Source organism: Accipiter gentilis, chromosome 12 (assembly GCF_929443795.1).
Source record: "Accipiter gentilis chromosome 12, bAccGen1.1, whole genome shotgun sequence".
NCBI lineage: Eukaryota > Metazoa > Chordata > Aves > Accipitriformes > Accipitridae > Astur > Astur gentilis.
Genome location: NC_064891.1, coordinates 7,932,244 through 7,951,618, shown reverse-complemented (window position 1 = coordinate 7,951,618; position 19,375 = coordinate 7,932,244). Strand labels below are relative to the sequence as shown.

Sequence of the window (19,375 nt, the reverse complement as noted above, 5' to 3'; positions counted from 1 at the left end):
GTGACTTTATGACACTTCAGACGCATTGTCAACCCTTATATGTAAGCGTAAAGATCTTTCATCAAGGTTGCTAAATATGAGATGACTGTGTGTTTAGAATGAGGTTGGGAAATAGTTGCTCAGTAGCTCAAGGAAAAGTAGCATTTGAGCATATTAAACCTGCTTTGTTGCATTGGAATTGAATGAAAGTATTTCTCATGTGCGGGAACTGTACATGCCAGTTTTGCCTAGGTCTCATAGTTGGAAGATTTGGTAATCATGAAGTAGATTTTTCCCAAATTCTTATTAAATTTGAATAGTCTGATATCACTTCCATGTCTGACAGTTCCTGCATTCAGCAGACAAACAGCACAGCTGAAGAACAGTAGCCTTGTTCTGCAGACCAGCCTGTGTGTCCTTCTAGGCAGAAACAATAATCTCAGTGAAAAAATAGATGGGTACTTTGTTCTCTTCTGTTCCCAATGAAGCTTTGTTCCAAAGCCTTAATGGCACAATACAGTGTGTAGTGCCCCGGGAGTAGTTCCACATAAATTGTTTAACATCTCATGATCTATTAGGCTTGGGTTTGTGAGTAATAACCAAGTTTGAGGAGCATTGTCCCAGGCGAAGTGTGAATGTGGCATTCTGCGGAAGCAGCGCCAGATGCCTTTGTGCTGCTGCTAATAGGTGAGCTTAAAAAGACGCCTGAAGTGAATGGAGTTTCAGTGCAGTAAGTATCTGTATCAGTGCATAGAGAAAGCTTGGAAATACGGAGCCGTGCCATTGGAGTGCAACAGCATGGTTTCCATTACTCCTGATGGTACGGTGGGCTCTGGTTCTGATACCTTTCTTACAGTCCATGGGATGTTCATTTCTGTGAGGCTGTTGCCTTAATCCCGCAAAGCACTTTAGCACAGGTGACTTCTGGCCTTGAAGCAATTCAACCAATTGACCTTTAAGGCCACCCTGAGGTGCTGTGCTGGGTTGAGTCCTGTGTCAGTAGCTCCACCGGTACGAACAGGAGAAACGCATGATGACATAGCACAGCGAGTGGAGAGAACTGATCAGACGGGTCCAGAGGGGTGTAAGAGCAAAGTCTAGATTGCAACCGTAAGGTGCTTGCAGGGTGGGGTTGGAAATCAATTGAAGATCAGTGCAAAGTCTTCAGTGCATCTTTGATAGGGACTTGAAGGGTGGCGTCAGAGAGAGGTTGTAGAATAAAATACGTCTTTAGAATAGAATATTTCTCTTGGAGGGGAACTTCCCTTGGAGGACATCACTAAAACCATCTGGAATAGACACATGTTGTTAGCAGAGTGCTAACTTTAAATGCTTTCCATTTCACGGTGAGTTTGTCTCCAGTGTATTACTGACACATACATCACCAAAACGTGCTTGGAAAGAAAAGATTATTCTTGCTTAAGAGCAAGAAGTACTTCCGCAGGAATGTGATATATGGAGAGATATTCCCGTAACTGTGTAAATGCTTCTCACTCAGGATAAAATAGTATTTTAGGTTTTCTACCTTTTTATGAATAGCGAGTGATCAGTTTATATATTGAAAAGCCAGAGTTGGGTTTTAGAAGGAAAGGTGGTCCGTCTCCCACAACATATACCTTCCATGTCATACAAGCTTTGAGAACGCCTTCTGTGGCCTTCAATGAATGGTATACGTTATACTTAACTGTGCCTAGGGAAGTGGATTTTGAGACCTTATTAGGGTAAAACAGAGTCCTGAATATGTGTTCTCCTGTCAGACAAAATAAGTGTTTTGGTTAGCTTAGAGGAAAAGGTGAGTATGTGCCTTTTCTACATTTTGAATTTGGGAAAGGCTTCCTTTATTAATGGATTAATCTGCCTGATGCTTTGCTTAATATGAATAGCTTGTGTAACTAAAATAAAGTTTTGTGCAACATTTTAACTGAAAATAGAACCATTTGAAAAGATAGAGTGCCCTTTTAAATGGTGTGTTATATGGATGAAAACATAAGACCCATTTGAAGAAAATTCAGCTAAGCCTAGAATGCAAAACGCAGGCTGAGTACCCGACGCAGTTCAGGAGATGACTCCTGTCCCTCGGATGCATGACCGAGAAGGCGTGAGAGCAACGGTCCGAGTGGGCTGCAAGGAAAGGAGGGATCCGTCCTGCGCCAAGCTGTCTTCGTCCCTGGCATCATCGCTGTTGCTCTTGAAGTGCAGGTCTGTGAGCAGGCTTCGGCGTGCGAAGCCCGACGGCTTGGAGCTTCCCTGGCTCAAAGCCTCGTGGTTTGCACAGGGAGCACCTGTGCTCTTGTGCCTGCTGGGACCGGCTCGCGGTTCCTGCTGCTGCACTAGAGAGTGCTAGCTTCTGTGTGGGACCTTGCTGGTGTCCAGTGGCAAGAAGGAAAAGTTGGGTCTGCTGGGCTTTGGGGTAGACCTTGAATTTTGCAGACCTTTGAACCTTAGCTCAGAAGCTAAGCCTGAGAGCCTACTAGCATGGAAAGAATGTGAGCAAGTCTGGGCTTGAGCATAGGCTTGGGCCTGTGCTTCGCTGACAATTTAGGCAAGCCCAGGCACCCTTCCTTGACTATTGTGGGCACTGAACTACAACTGTGATGCTCCGACTACTCAGTTTCATGGCTTATTCCTATTTGTATTAAAGGAGTGGGCAGGTAACTGTGATCATCATACTATAGTTTGACCCGGGATGGCCACTCTGGACTGTGAATAAAACAGTGAAACAGCAGGAATTGCTGCAGAAGAAAAAACCTCTGTATTTTGCAAGTTTTGTTTGGATCGTCCATCTCTTCTCTTTGCCAAAAATGCAATGTATAATTTTTGTTGAAAGGGAATACACTGCAAAACAAAGCTGTGGAAACCCCGACTGTATCTTACAGTGTCAGAATCTTGTCCAAACACTGAATAAAGGGAGATCATGTCTCCAGCTTTTAAAATAATTACTCAAATTAAAGATCAAGCTAGAAGAGCCCAGACACTGAACATTAGGTATACAACTTAATTTATTAAAAAGCATTGCAAAACCAACTTAAGCTCATCGTGCTCAAAATATATCTCCCGGCAAGTAACCTGAATGTCCTCTGAGCCTTCAGCGGTGGAGAAATGTGGGAGTGCATAGAGATTTCTGCGAACTCTGAAAGTTTCTGTAATTACTTTTCTACAAATGAAGCCATCTTTCTTGAACCTGTTCCTGCCTTTTTAATTCTAAATGATGAATTAGACACCTTTGCGTTAAGTATTCCTGGCACAATAACCTTCCGTTACAAACAGCTTAGTATTTTCGGGGGGGGGGGGGGGGGGGGGAGGAGGAATATTTCAGGGGGGGTGTGCTTGACTTGTAACTCAGTCAAGGCACCTAGTGTTTTTCATGAAGAGGTCAGCACGCTTCTGGATATGACTCTTACTTTTAAAATTGTCAGTAATGTCTATGAAAGGAGTCTTGAACTGTGGTATCGGCCCAACTTTTCTGGCTCTCTTCCCGGACCAGTTATTCCACTTAGCAATAAAAAAATTGCAAGATAATGGGTGCAGATAACTGGGATTTAATATTACTGTAGACTGTTTTCCATGTACCTTTAAAGAGCCATGTTGCAATTAGACGCTGGGCAGAAAGCTGTTCTTTGTTAACAGGTGTCTCCAAGAAATTTGTGATTACATGAAGAGGTACAAGCTGGGTTCAGTGATAGGTGGTTATACCCTGTATTTAAGAAAGTGCCTGCAGCTGATGGTTAAGATGGGTGTGACTTGGCCACAGTCACTGAGGAGCACCTTTTAATCTCTTTTGCTTACTGAGGCCCTTATCACCACAAGGACAAAAGGCAGCTTGGTATCCAAACTCTGTTGAAAATTAGCTGGAGTTGGCCACCGTTGTACCCTCTTCTGGAACGGAGATTTCTAGTTAAAGGTGACTGGTGAAATTTGCAGATACCAACTGGTGTAAGTATAGTACCCAGGAATACTGGTCGGAAGGATTTCTGTTGAGTTGGGGGTGAATTGGAACAGCTACGGAGTGGCCAGGTGATGACCCAGTTGGGCAGGTTATGCTTGATGGGTGCTGACCACCATGGTGCCTTGTGTTGCCCTCTCCATCACCAGACATGCTGGCTTGCTTTGTGGCCACACCTAATAGGCCAAACAGCAGAACTGATTTTCATCTTTTATTTACATATTTCTTAAAAATCAGTAGGTCAGTAAAACATTCCCTTGGCCCTATCAGTCAAAAAAGGAGTGTAAAAGTTGCTTTATGTTGCTGTGCTTTTACGTATATATATTACCCAAGCAAAGAACTGTTTGGGGCTTGTTACAGAAAGTTGTTTTTTGAGGTTTCTTCCCAAAGAATGGCTGCCTCCAGTTTTTTAGGCAAATGCATATGAAAAAGAGGATGAAAGCAGACAGTGGGCGATCAACATGAGCAAATTAGCCTGGTCCAGTATGCTCGTGTATCAGATCTTAGCATGCAATTACTGGCCTGTTACCTTCGTAACTTGACTCTCATGGGCACCACACACTAATTCTCGTGCTCTACTTAACATCAACCTGTACGTTGTTTCATTGTAGGCTGTATATTAGGTGGAGCGTGTTAACATTAGCTGTGGCTCTTGAGGGTGCTTCTGAGTTTACAGCTCATAAAGCAGAAGTAGGAACTCTTACTTCAGAGAGTTTGGGAAGAAGAGGAAAGAGAATGAGGGAACTATAAAATATTTTTTTATATAGCTTGCTCGTGTTAAAATGCCATGGCTTGAAACCCTCGCTGATAAAGGGCTGAGTTGCACAGGAACCTGGGAAATCTCTCCTTTCTGAAGAGCACATTTTAGGGACATCTGGGAAGTTCATGTTTATGGACTAGTGACCTGCTGTGTTACTGGAGTGAGAAGGAGCCAACTTCTGATACAGGGAGAGGAACTCATTCTAGTGACAAACTTGCCTGAGTGGCTGTAAAAGTGCTACAAGAGTCTGAGTAACATGAGGAGCCTTGTTTTGGTAATGGAAGATGCAAGTGGTCTTAATTTTTTAGGCTGTCTCTGTCCAGAAGAATGATTTTTTTTCAAAGTCCTTTCCTAGAGCAGATGAGGTTTTTCAGACATTGTCTGAAAGAAATACCTATGCTAAGGTACTATTTTCTCTTTTCTTCCAGAAGTCTGCTTCGCCTTCTGGACAAGCTCGTTAGTCATTACACTAGTTTTTAGGTTGCTTTGGAGGACTCAGGGCCTCCTGCAACAGTGCTGCTTGTCAGCATCACTGTGTTCCTACCATTTTTTTTCCCCACAAGTTGTTCTTCCATTGCAATGGGTCACTAAAAGGGAGTTCATAAGAAGTGGCTATGAACACTTTCTGGCAAGAAACTGCTTTTCGGCTCTTGGGTTATTGTGTTGTTCTCAGCCTTGTTTTAGGCTGATACGAGTAAGTCTGGTTTGGGTTTCCCTTAAATGGATGTCATCTAGAGGACAGTCTTGTTAAAACTTGGGAGTTGCCTGCTCAGCAGTTCAGTTATGCACTCTTGGCGGTGGTTGGAGGATGCAGTAAATCCAGCTTTAGGGCACTTAAAACCAAGTTAAGAACATGACTCTCCCATGAAGCAAAATGCCTATCCCGTAGCAAACTCATTTTGCTGGTAAAGTGAGTTTAACGTTTCTAAATGGATTGACTTTATGCAGGATCACGCATTGTCTGCTTATACCACTCTGCTTTTATGCTGTGCCATGTTCCTCCTGTTTAGGTTGGTGTCCTGGTGGTGAAAGAACCGGTATCGCTTTGTTCGCTGACTAATGCAGCAAAAAGGCAATCATGTGCCTCTGCCTGGTCTGGGCCAAACTCTTATTAATGGCTAATTGATAGTCTGCAGGTACGAGTGTAAAGATCATGGGCTTGGTCTGCTCTTCACTGGCACCACGCTTCAAAGTCAAGGTGGTAGGTAGGTCACTGCAGTGTGTTGCTCTCATCTCTATCAGCTGAGCACGTGGAAGGGCAAGGGCCAGCCGAAGGTGGTCCTTTGCTCCGTACACCGGTGACCTGCTCCCTGTTGCCTACTGCAGGGAATTTTACTGAGAAGTGTACAAAATCTCTGTTTGCTTTCTTTGCAGGTGCTGTTGAGGGAGTGAGTGTGTGGATGAGCTCTTTTGTGAGGCTAGTGGACGTGGCAGTGAGTTTTCCCCAGACCATCTTTTATCCCAGCGGCCATCAGTGCTCCACGACAGCCGTTGTCTTTGTCTGATAATACTGGCAAAACCACATATGAACCTGCCCCTTTGCTACCACGATGTGAAATTTTGAGAAGCAGAAAAGTTTCCCTGCGTGTGGGTGTAAGTCTGGTTAGCAATAGCCAGGGATCAGACATACGTGATTTTGTCCCAGCAGCCTGATGGTAGCCCCCAGAAGGCATGATAGACGGCTCTCCTTGAACAGGGTTGCGCGTCCGCTGTGACGATGCAGAAAGGAGCCGTCGCTTGCAGTCGCATTTCTGCTGAATGATCCTCGTGGGTGTCATTCGTAAGGGACCTGCATCCTTTGGGTTCTGGGGCTTGTGCTGGCATAATCGGTGTTTTGCTGAGCACTTGGTGCTCTTGAGATACAGAATGGCCCCCTGGGTTCACGGTGTTGTGAGCTGTGACTTACTCCTGTTGTTCTGGCTGGAGCTTACTTTGGTGGAAGTGATGAAATGCTTCGTTATTTCTGCTTATTCTCAGATGGCTTTAAAATAATTTAGTTTTGCATTTCTCTCTTCTCTCCCCTTTTCTCTCGGGAAATGTTGTTTCTTCATCTTCAGTAAACTTGCACTGGTTTCTGTTTTGTTTTGTTTTGGGTTTTGGGGGGGGTGTGTGTTAGTGGGTTTGGTTTCCTTCCCAGTGCAGCTGGGGGAGGCAGAAAGGGCGTTTAGTTGAAAATTGGCTGTTTGCATTTCTGGCTATCAGGTCTGCATTAGTTTTGATTGACTATTATTAAATTAGCATTTTATGCATGCACTGGGACCAATGCCAGTGACCTTCTTCAGAAGAGATTTCATCCGATCTGCCCTGGGGAACAGTCGCTATAAAGTCTTCCGGACAAGGGGTTGTCACTCCAGTGAGGATGAGGTTAGCTTGGAGCCCTCTAGTCTCTGAAAGCCCACTCGTTTTCTTCCTTGCGTAATGTTTTTGGAGAAGTTGTCTTTCCTCTGCCTGGATTATGTGTGTATGCTGACATTTGGATTGGGTGACTTTGCCTTTTCTGTCTTAGTTTGCCCAGAGAGGTTGTGAATGCCCCATCCCTGGCAGTGGTCAAGGCCAGGTTGGATGGGGCTTTGAGCAACCTGGTCTAGTGGAAGGTGTCCCTGCCCATGGCAGGGGGGTTGGAACTAGATGATCTTTAAGAGTCCCTTCCAATGCAAATCGTTCTATGATTCTATGAGTTTCACAGCTGTGTGCTCTGATCACACTCCTTTTGATGTGATCTCAAATGGTATCACATCTCCTTACTTTTGAGTGACTTGTCTGATTTGTAGAAATTACATAATCTTACAGGGACTTTCATCTAGTAACCAGTTTGCAGAGATTGATTTTTTTTTTTTTTTTTCCCAGTTCCTTCTCCCCACGCCCAAGGTCTCTACTATTTATAAAACTCTTGACATACTCATTGTTCTTGGTTATGTACTTTCTCCAGGTCTCAATCTATAGCTGGACAGCACACACTGTAGTCACATGAGGATTTTGGTGATAAGCATGCTTCAGGAAGATCCTGCTGGTGTCACGCCATTCTGTGGTGGTCATGTGTGCCACATGGACTGTGTATGAGGTTGAGTGTTGAAGCAGATTACTGAAATTATCCATGTTAAAAATATCCTTTATGCTGGATTATGTTTTTGAAACTGGCATATCGTGAGACTGCTTATCGCTTCAAAACGCCGAGAATTGGATCAGAAGTGCTGTGACTGCACTCTGTGAAGTGCTGAAAGTGCATTAGCTCCCTTGGCTGCTTCAGATATGTCCAAAACGTTTTATACAACCAGGCTTTCTGCCTCTGCCAGTCAAGCTTTGTGCTGGATCAGGTATTGTCTGTCCTCCTCCCAGTAAAGCCAGCATACGTTCTGTACTGCATGCTTGGCTGGGGCCTGGCCTGGATCAGGCTCGATATTAATGTTGGTGGTCCAGAGTTTTGTGATGCTTTTAGAATGACTTCAGCATCTCAGAGATGCTTGGGGAGGTGATGGGGAGGAAAATGTGCAGCTCTAGGAGTTGTACATTTGAAAGCATGAAGCCTGAAGGAAGGGACAAGCTCCAAATTCTAATTACAGAAGTGCAATGAAGATCTAAGCTTGTCTCACACATGTTGTGTTAATTGGGGGTATTTTGTGTGCTGGGAGTTATCGTTACGGAGAAGACACTTTCCCCCGAAACAGTCCCATGGGAGGATGAGTGCAGGAGCGGCTTGCTGGGATACTGGGATTGAGAGCGCCGGATTGTTTTCCCAGGAGAAAACCAGATCTGGGTTAATGGTGCCACTGGGTGTGCTGCCCCACCCCACACTGTACACACTGCCTGTTCTTTCGCTGAGTGGGAAATGGACTTAAGCCGAGGAACTCCCATTTCAGATAACTTTTTTCTTTGGAAAGGCAGTCTGGCAGGACCGAGACGCCCACTTTAACATCCTTGTCTGTAGGTAGGAAACGCTGTGTCGGGTCCAAGCTGCCCATACCTTGCCTTTTGAGGCTCTCTGTAGGCAATATTCAGCAGATGCTGGAAGGATTTCCCACAGTTGCTGTTTCTTTGTCTGGGTTTATATATCTGGTTATTTTTATATATAGTTGTATACAGATCCCCTGTCTATTATGCACTTATCAAGTCTTCCACCCGTTTTAAAGTTGCGTGCTGAGCTGATGTGAAATGCATGCTTGTAATATTGCAGGCAGTTCTTAGTCCATGATACCTAGTCTTATGACACAATACACTTTGGCACAGATTTCTCGAAAAGAGCTCTTACACGAGGCTTGAACAAAGAGCAACTACTTAATAAAACAGGATTGTTTTTAAGTAGACACGGGTTTAGTTGAAGAGCACATGAAAATGCTCTCATAAATCAGCTCTCTGGAGCAGTTTCATCTAAGGTTTACTGAGCCTCCAGTCATGCGCTAAATTATAAATCTGTTGTACACTGCCTAGTTTTCTTTAAGTGGGGCAAACATACGCTGTATGGCTTGAAGTCATCTTTTCACGTTAGCCTTCTTGTTTAGTCCACTCCTGAAATGCACTCTCTCCTCCTGCCACTTTCCCATTTTTTTAAACTACTAATAAGAACTTGCTAAGCCTTTTTTCCCAAGCAAATGCTTTGAAGCAGGTGGGGGATTTTAGGAACTTTTTCATGCCAAAATTGAACTCTGTTCTGTTTTCCACTAGTATGCAAAACAAAAAAATTGTCGGGATAGCTGACTGGATGTGTAAAACATGGTCGAGTAAGAAGTTGCCTGTAAGGCGTAGAACTGTAACAAAAATACTGCAGGACATGACATTGTCATGGTAATAAATGGCAAAAAAAAGAATCAGATCCTGCAGGCTGTCTTGAAATAATAATTTTTAGGAAAAATCCACCACTGCTTGTGGGTTTAAAACCTGACAGCATTCTGCCTCTAGAGGAAACTTTTCTGTGATTTATATTTCATGCTTTGCAGCAAATGAAGCTACAAAAATGTCTGGTTTATGTTAGCCTCAAACGGATATAATATTTGCAGGCCGAAATCACTTCTTCCCATTGATTGGCTGATCTCATAAAGCTCCTACGTAAGTGCAATCTTGAATTCCTTTCAGAATGTCTCTATACCCTTTCCTGGCTCTAGCTACATCGAATATAGCAGACGTATGTGGACATGTCAGGAACCAGGTGCTCAGCTGCAGAGGTTCACTGTGTCCTGTTGGAGAGAGGGCTTTAACTGAGAAGCTCCAGTTTTCAAATTAAGCTTGAATGAGATGTAGACCTCTCCTTGCTGGTATGTCTCCAGTTACAGGTCCGTGGTTTCCCTTAAGAGAGGGAAATGAAAACAAACAGGCAGCTGACTTTGTCAAGTTTTTATAGAGTTGTGTCATTTTATGGTAAGCAATCTAAACATAATAAAACAATGGCTTCAACTGCTACACCTACCCTAGGGTCCAGTGCCAATATCCCCCTTGTATTTCCCTGTGTTTTGATAGTGTTGCTCAATTGTTTGTGCAGAAGAAAGCTTCAATTTCATTCACTCCTGATTATTTTTCCTAGTAGTTATTTCAGTTTTGGAACGTATGCAGGTTGAAGAGTTATTCTGAAGTTGTTAGAGATTTAAATTGAAATCTGAATGGTAGAACTCACTTTGTTAAAATCAATTCAGATAATTCTTGAGTTGGTTTCAGGAAGGTGCTGTCACAGGCTTCACCTGTGAGTTGAGATAAACTTTTAGGTTCTTGACGTTCCAGTCAGTAAGAGTTTTTGAAAACAAGATTTAGTCAAGAACTGAGACTTGTATTTAAATCCTATAATGGGACTTAATTTCAATCCCTGAGAACACTTCTGTAGAGTGAGGCATTTCACATTAACAATGACATGACTTAATCAGGAATTTATGAAAAACCAAACCCAATAGAAGTCCCTGCCCCCTATACCTGCCCCCCCCATTTTCAAAAATGTCTCATTAATACTAAGCCCACTTAGAGTAATCTAAATAGCATGGCACAGTGCTAGTGAACAAATGGGCTACTTTCTCCAGAGTGAGAGCCATATGACCAAGACACTTCAAGCACATAACCTCTGTCGAGGTTTGTATTCTACTTGCTGCTGCCTGATTGATCAGGCACACCCAGTAGCTTTGGTTTGTGGTTTCCCCTAGGTCTTCAGAACCTGCTGACGAGACCACCTTGTCAGTGGACAGGGAAAATACTTGAGTCGAATGAATGGGCAGCAGTGTAAAGGCAAATGGCTGCCTACAGAAAACATTGTCCAAAATGCTGATGGGGAGGCAACCGCTCAGAAACGAGGTTTCTGAGGGACAAAGCAGCACTGAGAGAATGCGTCTATTTAAATAACTTATTCTCAAGAACATACTGAGCTTGAGAGTGGTTTAAAAAAAAAAAAAAGGTGAAATAGCATGCAATCTGAAAAGCGGTCTTGCAGCTGTATGCAAAGACACAGAACCAGTGACAGTATGTCACTCTCATGCTTGAGAGACACGAGCAAGTGACAGCAAACCTTTGAGTTTTCACATGCCCTTTGAAAAGATGGGTAATCCAGAATGTGCTGTTCCTTCTAAATTGGTAATAAGAGGATTAACTTGCAAAGTTTTCTTACTTTTTGCTTCCTCCTTGTTTCACTACAGCATGTGCAATTAATCATCAACCGTGTTGCATGTATCATGGTCCGACACGTGCTGGCAGTTCATTGGAACTAGAAAATTGGGAGTTGGTACTGCAAAAAGGCAAAGCACAGCCCAAACCAAATGAACAGTCAATGCTTCCTCGAGGTTGCGTATGTTCCAGCCTTCTCCTCCGTGTCCTACCTTGTCAGAAAAAATGGTGCTTTAGCACCTTGCTTGCATTTGCAGATTTTAGCCTTGTAGCTTTTGCAGTTGTCTTGCAGTTCTGTACAGGAGATGGTTGGCATTGCTCTGGAGAGGGAAATGGTGTTTTCCGTTGAGACAACAAGTCTGCAGGAGGGTGAAGAGCTGCTCCACTCGATTGCATTGTGCAAAGCAGTATCTTGGCTATTAGTTCCCTGCTGATTATTGAGAGTTACTTTAAAAGAAGCTGGGTTTATGTTTGGATTTAAAAATATTATAAATTTAAAAAATATTATAGTGCAGGTTCTTTCTGCAGAAAGCAGAGGCTGCTGTCCTCCTCTGCTCCTGGTGAGTACAACCTTTTGCTGAGAAAGCATGTAAATAAATGCTGTTTTAGCGCTGACAGGGGAAAATGCATCCGAGATGAATTTTGGCAATGTGTTCTAAAAGTGCATCAACCAGACCGTGCTGAGTATAGTCAGAGGCTCGTTTTTCTGTGTGATAGAGCCCATATGCAAGTTATGTGAGAAAAAAAAAACTCATCTAGCCTCTAAAAAGGAATCAGTCATATAAGGTCTGTTTATTCAAGCATTTGTGTACGGGCTGTGAGAGCATCAGCTGGGACCAAGTCTCCTTCCTAGTTTCCTGTTTACTTGGCCACTATTGTCGCAGCGTCTGAATGCTTCGCAGGTTGCAGAGAGAAGAAATAACGTTATCTCTGTCTCTGCACAGCCTGTTGACAGAAGAAGCCTGTTTAGCTTATTGACTCATTATCTGTGGGATACACGCACACGTACACACATGCTTGGCATCTAGCTTGGGTGGCTTGGTGAAGGCACCGGTTGTCACTGATGGGGAAGCCTTTGGTGGCTCTTCTATCTACTGAGGTCCAGGCCCCGTGTGTCCCATCTTGGTGAGCCTCCAAGCCTAGCTGATGGTTGCGTTGCTCCATTTGTCATTGAAGGTTGAAGATGTTGCTTGTCACGGGTAGCGTTGGCGGTGGAGGACTTGTCTCAGTCTGGTGAAGGATTCTGAACGCCGGCTCGGTTGTCATGAGCAGCCTCTTGCACCTCGTGGGGAGCGGCGCAGAGTGGGGCCATGCTTGTACCCACGGCTGTTCCTCGCAAGCCACATCGCATTTCTTGTCGCGAGCTCCGGTCGCGATTACCAGCAGCAAAACTGCAGCCGATGGGTATGTGCACGTGGGTCGCTCCGAGTTTGTTCCTGGCAGCGGAGCGGGGGAATTGCAGAGGTGCAGGAGTCCTTTGTGTGTGGATTCAGGTGTAGTCCCTGTGGGATTGCGAGACCTGCCAAACAGCTCAGCCAGCGATCCCCGGTGTGCTCTTTACTTGCGTTCGTCGCTCTTCTCCTCCAGCACCCCTGTCCGTCGTGCTCCTGCTCCAGTTCATGGATAGCAGTTTTCTGAGGGAAAAAGTCTTGACAGGTAAACGATGGCCGGCTCTGAGAAGCAGACGAGGGTGACTGATTCTGCACGCTTGGGGAGATCTTATTTCGCTCGACTTGCCCACGAACGGAGGCGGCTTCCGCACACCTGCCTGGAAGAGCTGCGGAGCAGGAGCTGCCGTGCTGCGTGGCCGGGCAGGCGTGTTTTGGTGAGCGGGTTTGACGTGACCCCTTTTGGAGCCAGACTGTCGGGGCTGCTGTTTCGGCCAGCAGGCGTTGCTGCTCTGTGACCCAATGTTTGCAATCCTCTCTCCTCCCTGAAGCCGTTGACACACTCTGCGCCCTGGCTTATTGCAAAAGGATTGCTCTGTAAATGTGACTTTCACACAGGCTCTGCATTATGCTGTTTCAGTTACAGAGCTGGCTCCATGTTTTTTTTTTTTTTTTTTTTCTTTTCTTTTTCTTTGTTCATTCCAGAGTTTGCTGGAGTTTCTTCCTCATTGCAAAAGACATTTGAAACGGCCAGAATCGTAAAAGCTTATCAGCAAGTAATAACTCTTCTTTCTTGCTCTCCAGCGACACTAACGCGTTTTCTTCGCTCCAGCGAGTTGCATCCCCACGCAACGGCTCGCGCTGCCGCATCAGCCCTTCTGCTTTATTAATGCCAAATGCTCGTTTCCCTCTTCTCCCGTCATCAATTACAAAGTTATAAAAAGCACTTGGCGTTGATGACTGTCAACGTTGATGACTGGCGGGGCCGGGCGGTGGCAGCACTCCATCTCCTAGGGCTCCATCTGGGAGGAGGGAGAGGAGGGCTGGCCTCGGGTCTCTGCCTCGCTTAGGACCGGGCACAGTAAAGCTGAGCTTACTTTGCTGCTTTAGACTGCTCGGAAGATGTGTTGCAAGCGTTCGGTGCTGTAAGAAGGAGACCCGCAGGACGATTTTACACTGTGATGGGCAAAACAGAGACTGTCAGATAAGGGTAGGCAAAGGGAAGGAGATAAGGAGTTTTAAGTAATTTTTTTCTTCTTTTTTTAGCCTATCACCAACAATTGGGTTTTGAGCCACAGCGCTTTTCCTTTAGAACCCACATCAGGTTTGCTGTGCTAATGCTGAACACTCAGAAACCTCGAAAGTTAGCTGGAGCAGAGAGGCAAACATACTTGCTCATTTCTCAGAGTGTGCTCTGCTTGCTAGAGAATAGACTTTTCATCTTCTTTTCTGCTTTGTGCTATTTGATTTCCTTCACTTTCACCCGTTTTATACTGACTTTCCTCTCCATTATGAAGCCTGGGATCCCTGTTAGTATTAAGTTGGTCTTGTTCTTTCTGAGTAGTCTGGCAGAATATTTCTCTGAGCTGTATCTGTGAGTGGTCTGCAATTTTAGGTTTGAGTTGCATGCTGTGTTGGGTAGGCTATGTGTGACTCTTGTTAATATCCTATTGACACATCATGTCATTTCTAAAAATGTTTCGTACCGATCTAATTATCTACCCGGGGAGGCCAATTACTCAAGCAGCTCATATTTTTTCACTTGAGTATATTTGGCCAGAGTACATGGCTTGCTCAGATCTAGACCCTGAAAATAGAAACCCAATCTTTTTTAATTAATTTTTTAGGTTTGTTCCCAAAACCTTGCTGTAGCAGTAATGAGGATGGGGATCTAGATAAAAAGTGTCTGAATGTCCCATGCTTTTTACCTTACTACAAGGAGCTGGTAAACTAGGCTTAAACTAAGGCACATTTCTGTTCAGAGGCCCTAAGAAAAACGTCCACCCTTTCTTCTCTCCAGTGTGTCTGTCTCTTCCATGGGATGGTGAAAATACCTTTTCTTGCTGCAGTGCTTCATGGATAGGACTCTACCAGTTTTCCCCTGAAGACCCAAGGGGAGATTTTCTTGCTGTTTCACGTGTGTGGTGTTTGTTGGTTGTTTTTTTGTTTGTTTTTTTTTTTCATTTCTGCAACTTCCATTTCATGTTATTTGAAAAATCCCAGGGGGGCTGAAATATTTCCCCTGTGCCAATTCATAAAGGATGGGGTTTTTTTTTTTGCTAGATTTTGGCCTCAAGAAATCCTGCGGTAATCCGAGAAGGGCAGAAAAGACCAAGTCAAGGGAGGTGGCGCTTGGGAGTCTAATCACTAGACTCCTGCGGATTAGAGTCGGGGCGCCGTGCCAAGGCGACCCAAGCTCTATTCCTGGCCCTTTAAACCCCCCAGCTCCTTCGGATCCGCTCTGCACGCGTTTCGGGGAAAGCATCATCCTCACCATGTGTCGTAAGCAGTTTTCCAACCCTCTGCAGCTAGAAAGCGCAGCTGTTTAAATGTGATAAAGTGATCCAAGGGAGGAAAGGTGCCGTTACTGGGAGGGCAAGGGGGGAAGCTGGGGGGTCCGTTCCTGCTGCCCGTGGCGAGGTGCTGCCTTGGATGCTGAGCAGCAAGCGGGGCACAGCAGTGGGCAGGGTGATGCTGGGAGGATGCACTGCTGTGGTGGGGAATTTGAGCAGAGATGTTGCTAGGTGGATGGAACCCGCTGAATTTTCAGCACTGTATTCCTTGCAGGCAGTGGAAATTATTCCCTTCCTTTCCCCTCTTTTCTCCCTCTCCCCCCACTGTGCCTGTACTGTTGCCTCTCAGCTGCCTTTGCCTAAGACTGGGGAAACTGGCCTTTGAAACTGGGATTTTAGCATGGGCTGCGGGCTGCGCAGCTTTGGTTGCGCACATACGCGCAAGCCGAGGGGCCCGAATGTGTCGGTACTCAGGGAAAGGAGGTGAATGCCAGGGCACGTTGTGCGTGAAACTGTAAGAACAGACTTTACGGAGTAATAAAGTGCGTGCGGTTGTGTTCGGGCTGGAAATCCGCTCCCATCTGTTCCAGATGTTTTCAGTTGTGTTTATAGCAAGTAGCTACTGTGCTGCTTTGGGGGGGAAAAATAAAATAAAATAAAACCATCGGGGTGTGCCTTCATAACCGTTGCAAACGGGCAAAAGCATCCATGACATACGTTCCCTTTTGTTGCCTTAGAAAAGATGCATAAATAGTCTTGAATAATTTAATGAAGAACCAGAGCTTTCAGGGAAGGCTTCTGTGTGTGTGCCTGAGTGCTGGCTTTGTGTGTTTTATGGGCAAGAAGCACATCCTACCCCTTCGTGCAGGGCAGCAGCTGCTTGTGGAATGGTACCTTTCTCAAGTCAGAGAAATTTGTTCTCCAAATCCTTTGGCTTCTGGGTCTCTGGTAGACCTTGCGGACAGAAAGAGCCTGTGTGAAGGGGAGGTGGGCCTCGTTTCACATGTCTGAATTGGACTTAAACTTAGGAGCTGATGCTCATGTTCATTTTTGGAGATGGTGCTGTATTATTTGCTGCCATCCCATAATCCAAATGCAAAATGTGTATTTCCATATGATTAGTGGGTTTGAATCTGAGCTGTTTTGCTTTGTTCTTTTTTATCTGTGATGTATTTGAGACTTGGTCATGGGAGTTGAGCTGTGGACTAAGAGCCAACGATAAGGCCAACGGCGTGCTAGTAAAGGTGCTTGAGGTGGAGGGAAACTTGGCAAAGATGGGAGAATGAAAGTAGGAGCACAGCAGCCAGAAAATGAGGGCTCTGGTACTTTCTTTTGTGCCTGAATTTGTTTTTTCAGGTAGGCATCAACATGCAAGGTAGATACCCTCACTCGTTCTGATTTCTTGGTATTCATCCATTCAGTTTTTATACTCTCCTGAGTTTGAACGTGCCCTTAAAAAACTGTTTGCTGCTACTGCACTTGGAGGATCTTGCGGGATCACAAGTGGAAGTGATATGGATGTGAAGAAGTTGTGAAAGCTTTGTCTCTTTCTGTACCGAGTTTGTCCCTATTCCATCTAGGGAAAAGGTGTTGTTTTTCAATCATTACCCACATATGCCTCTTTCTTGCCATTGGTAGGAAAACAGGTTACCAGCTTAGTCTCCAGTTGTATTAAGATAGAAAACTTCCACAGGGCAGCAAATGTGTGCTTAGCCTCCAAGCAATATGAGAGGAGATTCGTTAATATAGCTAGAATTGTTTTCTTCATTATCTTATAATTTTTGTATTTACCCGTCAAAAGCGAATTTGCAGGTGAACCCTTGGAAAGCGTGCAGGGTCTTATTCTGTGCGTGAAATACAGCAGCCGGAGTTCTGGGCAGCGCCTCAGGGGGAATTTTGTGGCAGGGGCGTAGAATTAGGAGTCTGTTTTATACAGAGAAGCAGATAAGAGGTGGAGAGAAAACAGGAGGGGAGAGAAGGCAACTACTAAAACCTGTCCCCAAATGGATGAATGAATGGGTGACACACATAAATGACTGCCGTGATGGTCTGACTTACTGTAGCTCGGTCTCGGGATAATCCTCGTATGTCAGATTTCTGTAAGGCCAACATGTGACACAAAGCTTGCCTCCCAACAGACAAGTGTGCTTTGCTGGTATTAAGAGGCTGCCTAAGGCTGGTCTCCTACTGTGCATTCGAACGTGTGTCGATGTCTGCGTGTAGTATGCGTGCTTGCCTGCGAAACTGGAATTCCACAAACTCTTGGCTATTGTGTAGACAGTCCCAAACTTGCCTGTGTGTCTAGACGTCCTTTTTAGAAAAAAAAAAGGAAAAAGGAGGAGGAAAAAAAAAAAAGAAACAAGAAACAGGAAAAAACCCATAGACTTCTAGCTGGGATTACCTTTCTCACACTTGTCACCACTGATGTCCTCTCAAGGTTAGAATTCGAGCTACATGAGGCCAGCTTAAACCAAACGCCATTTGAAAGGAGCTCTATGAAGGAACAGCAGGCACTGGAAGGAGAGCAGAAGTGCCCACAGGAACATGAACAACAGCTTGCAAGTTAACCTGCCCAGGACCTGGGCTGGTTCAAATAGCTCGCTCCAGGAGAAGTCTGAGCATTCTTTTTTTCTTTTCTATTACTATAGGATGGAGGACGAGGCAGTACTGGATAGAGGGGCTTCCTTCCTTAAACATGTATGTGATGAAGAAGAAGTGGAAGGTAAGAAATCTTGGGCTGCTGGGGCGAAAGGGTGCCTTCACAATTTGTATTCGTATGTAAAATTGGTACAGTCGGATAGCAGAGAAAAAAGGTGCCTTTGTTTTGTTGAGTAATTAATCCTAAAATTGACTGAAACACCAGTAAGCTTGATCAGGGTGAAACTGACTTTTTAAAGAAACCCTCTTTTTCAGTTCAGGAGGGAATGTTTTGTTATATGCTGCTTGCACGCATTTCCACTTCCCACAAAATCATCTTTGCTGTGTCTTGTGTAGTGGCTGTGAAATATTGGAGCTATTTGTTTTTCTTTCCTCTCTGAATATAGTTTTGGCAACGTTTGCATATCACCACTGCACCTGGAAGGGCTGGAATACGGTGGCAGGTGTCACAGATGGAGAAGCAAACTGGAAAAACCAGCAGAATTTGTACCGAGGGGGTGGACATAAGGTGGCAAGTGGACATTATGCCTTAGGAGGCGTAAAGAGAAGGTTTTTTCCTTGAAGAGGAACTTTTTAACAGAGCGAACAGTTTCCTCACTTTTTAGGAAAAGAGTAGACTCCTTTGAAAGTGCTTTAGTTTTCTCTCTAACTAAAAATGTTATGAAATCCCAAAGGTAAAAGGAATTTAAAGGAGTTTAGTTCAAGGTTGTTTGTGGACAATTATTAGTCTGATAGAAATGAATTATTTGCAGCAAATTCTTTCTTGTTTTATGAGGATCATTTGACTGTGTGCTTGATAAACTAGTGGGGGAGAAGGAGGCAAGGACAATAGGGTATGTACTCTACCTAGAAGGGAAAGGAGGCCAGCATTTCACCTCACGGTGCTATCCTTCCCCTCTTGACTTAGGTACGTAATTTTATTCTAATTTCTCTATTTGCAAACAAATGCCTGTGGCTTTTTGGTTTAAAATGTTTTGGAAAGTGCAGCGTTACAGCCATGTCATTGTCACCGGTAACAGACGGTAAAGGATCAAGCAGTATGAAAGAAAATAATCTCCAAAAAGATAAATTAGAACACTTGCAGCAAATCAAATCAGACATTTCTATGAGAAAGCCTGTGTTTTTTTCCTCTCTTGTATGAAGAAGTCTGTGCTCAGTAGCTATAAATCATCACGTTGGGTTTAATTAGGCCATTTGCCGTCTGCAGGGTCAGAATGACAGGCTTTTTGTATTAGCCTTTTACTTGTAGAATAATTGACACTTTGGCACAGCAGAAACATTTCAGAGGAGAGGGAGGGAGAACATCTCTTACATTTTAGTATCTTAAATGTTGCCACATGCTGTTGTGGTGTGTCTTGCCCATGCGTGACACTCCAGCAATATAATACAAATTGTTGTTTGTGAAGGGCAGTGCGGGAGTGTCCTTTTCATTGTCTGCAGGTGCTGTGAAAAAGGTTGTGGTGAACACTATTAAGTAATATTTGTACATGTGGTGTGTTTATCTCCCTATTTCAATGTAGATAGCCTCATTTGATTTAGTTGGGCTAACAGACCGCTTGCAGTT

At 44.5% G+C, this 19,375-nt stretch overlaps 1 protein-coding gene across 12 annotated transcripts in view; it reads left to right on the top strand.

The window, feature by feature from the left end:
* SLC4A4 (solute carrier family 4 member 4) overlaps positions 1 to 19,375 on the top strand; it is a 233,190-nt gene that overhangs the window by 55,409 nt on the left and 158,406 nt on the right. For 6 of the 12 annotated variants that reach the window (XM_049814986.1, XM_049814982.1, XM_049814979.1 and 3 more), the window contains exon 1: positions 17,508 to 17,875. In XM_049814986.1, the coding sequence (XP_049670943.1) occupies positions 17,698 to 17,875 (178 nt within the window). In that variant the 5' untranslated portion in view covers positions 17,508 to 17,697. Of the gene's footprint in view, positions 1 to 17,506; positions 17,876 to 19,375 lie in introns of those variants that run through there. The other 6 variants (XM_049814985.1, XM_049814981.1, XM_049814983.1 and 3 more) reach the window with 3 other exon arrangements.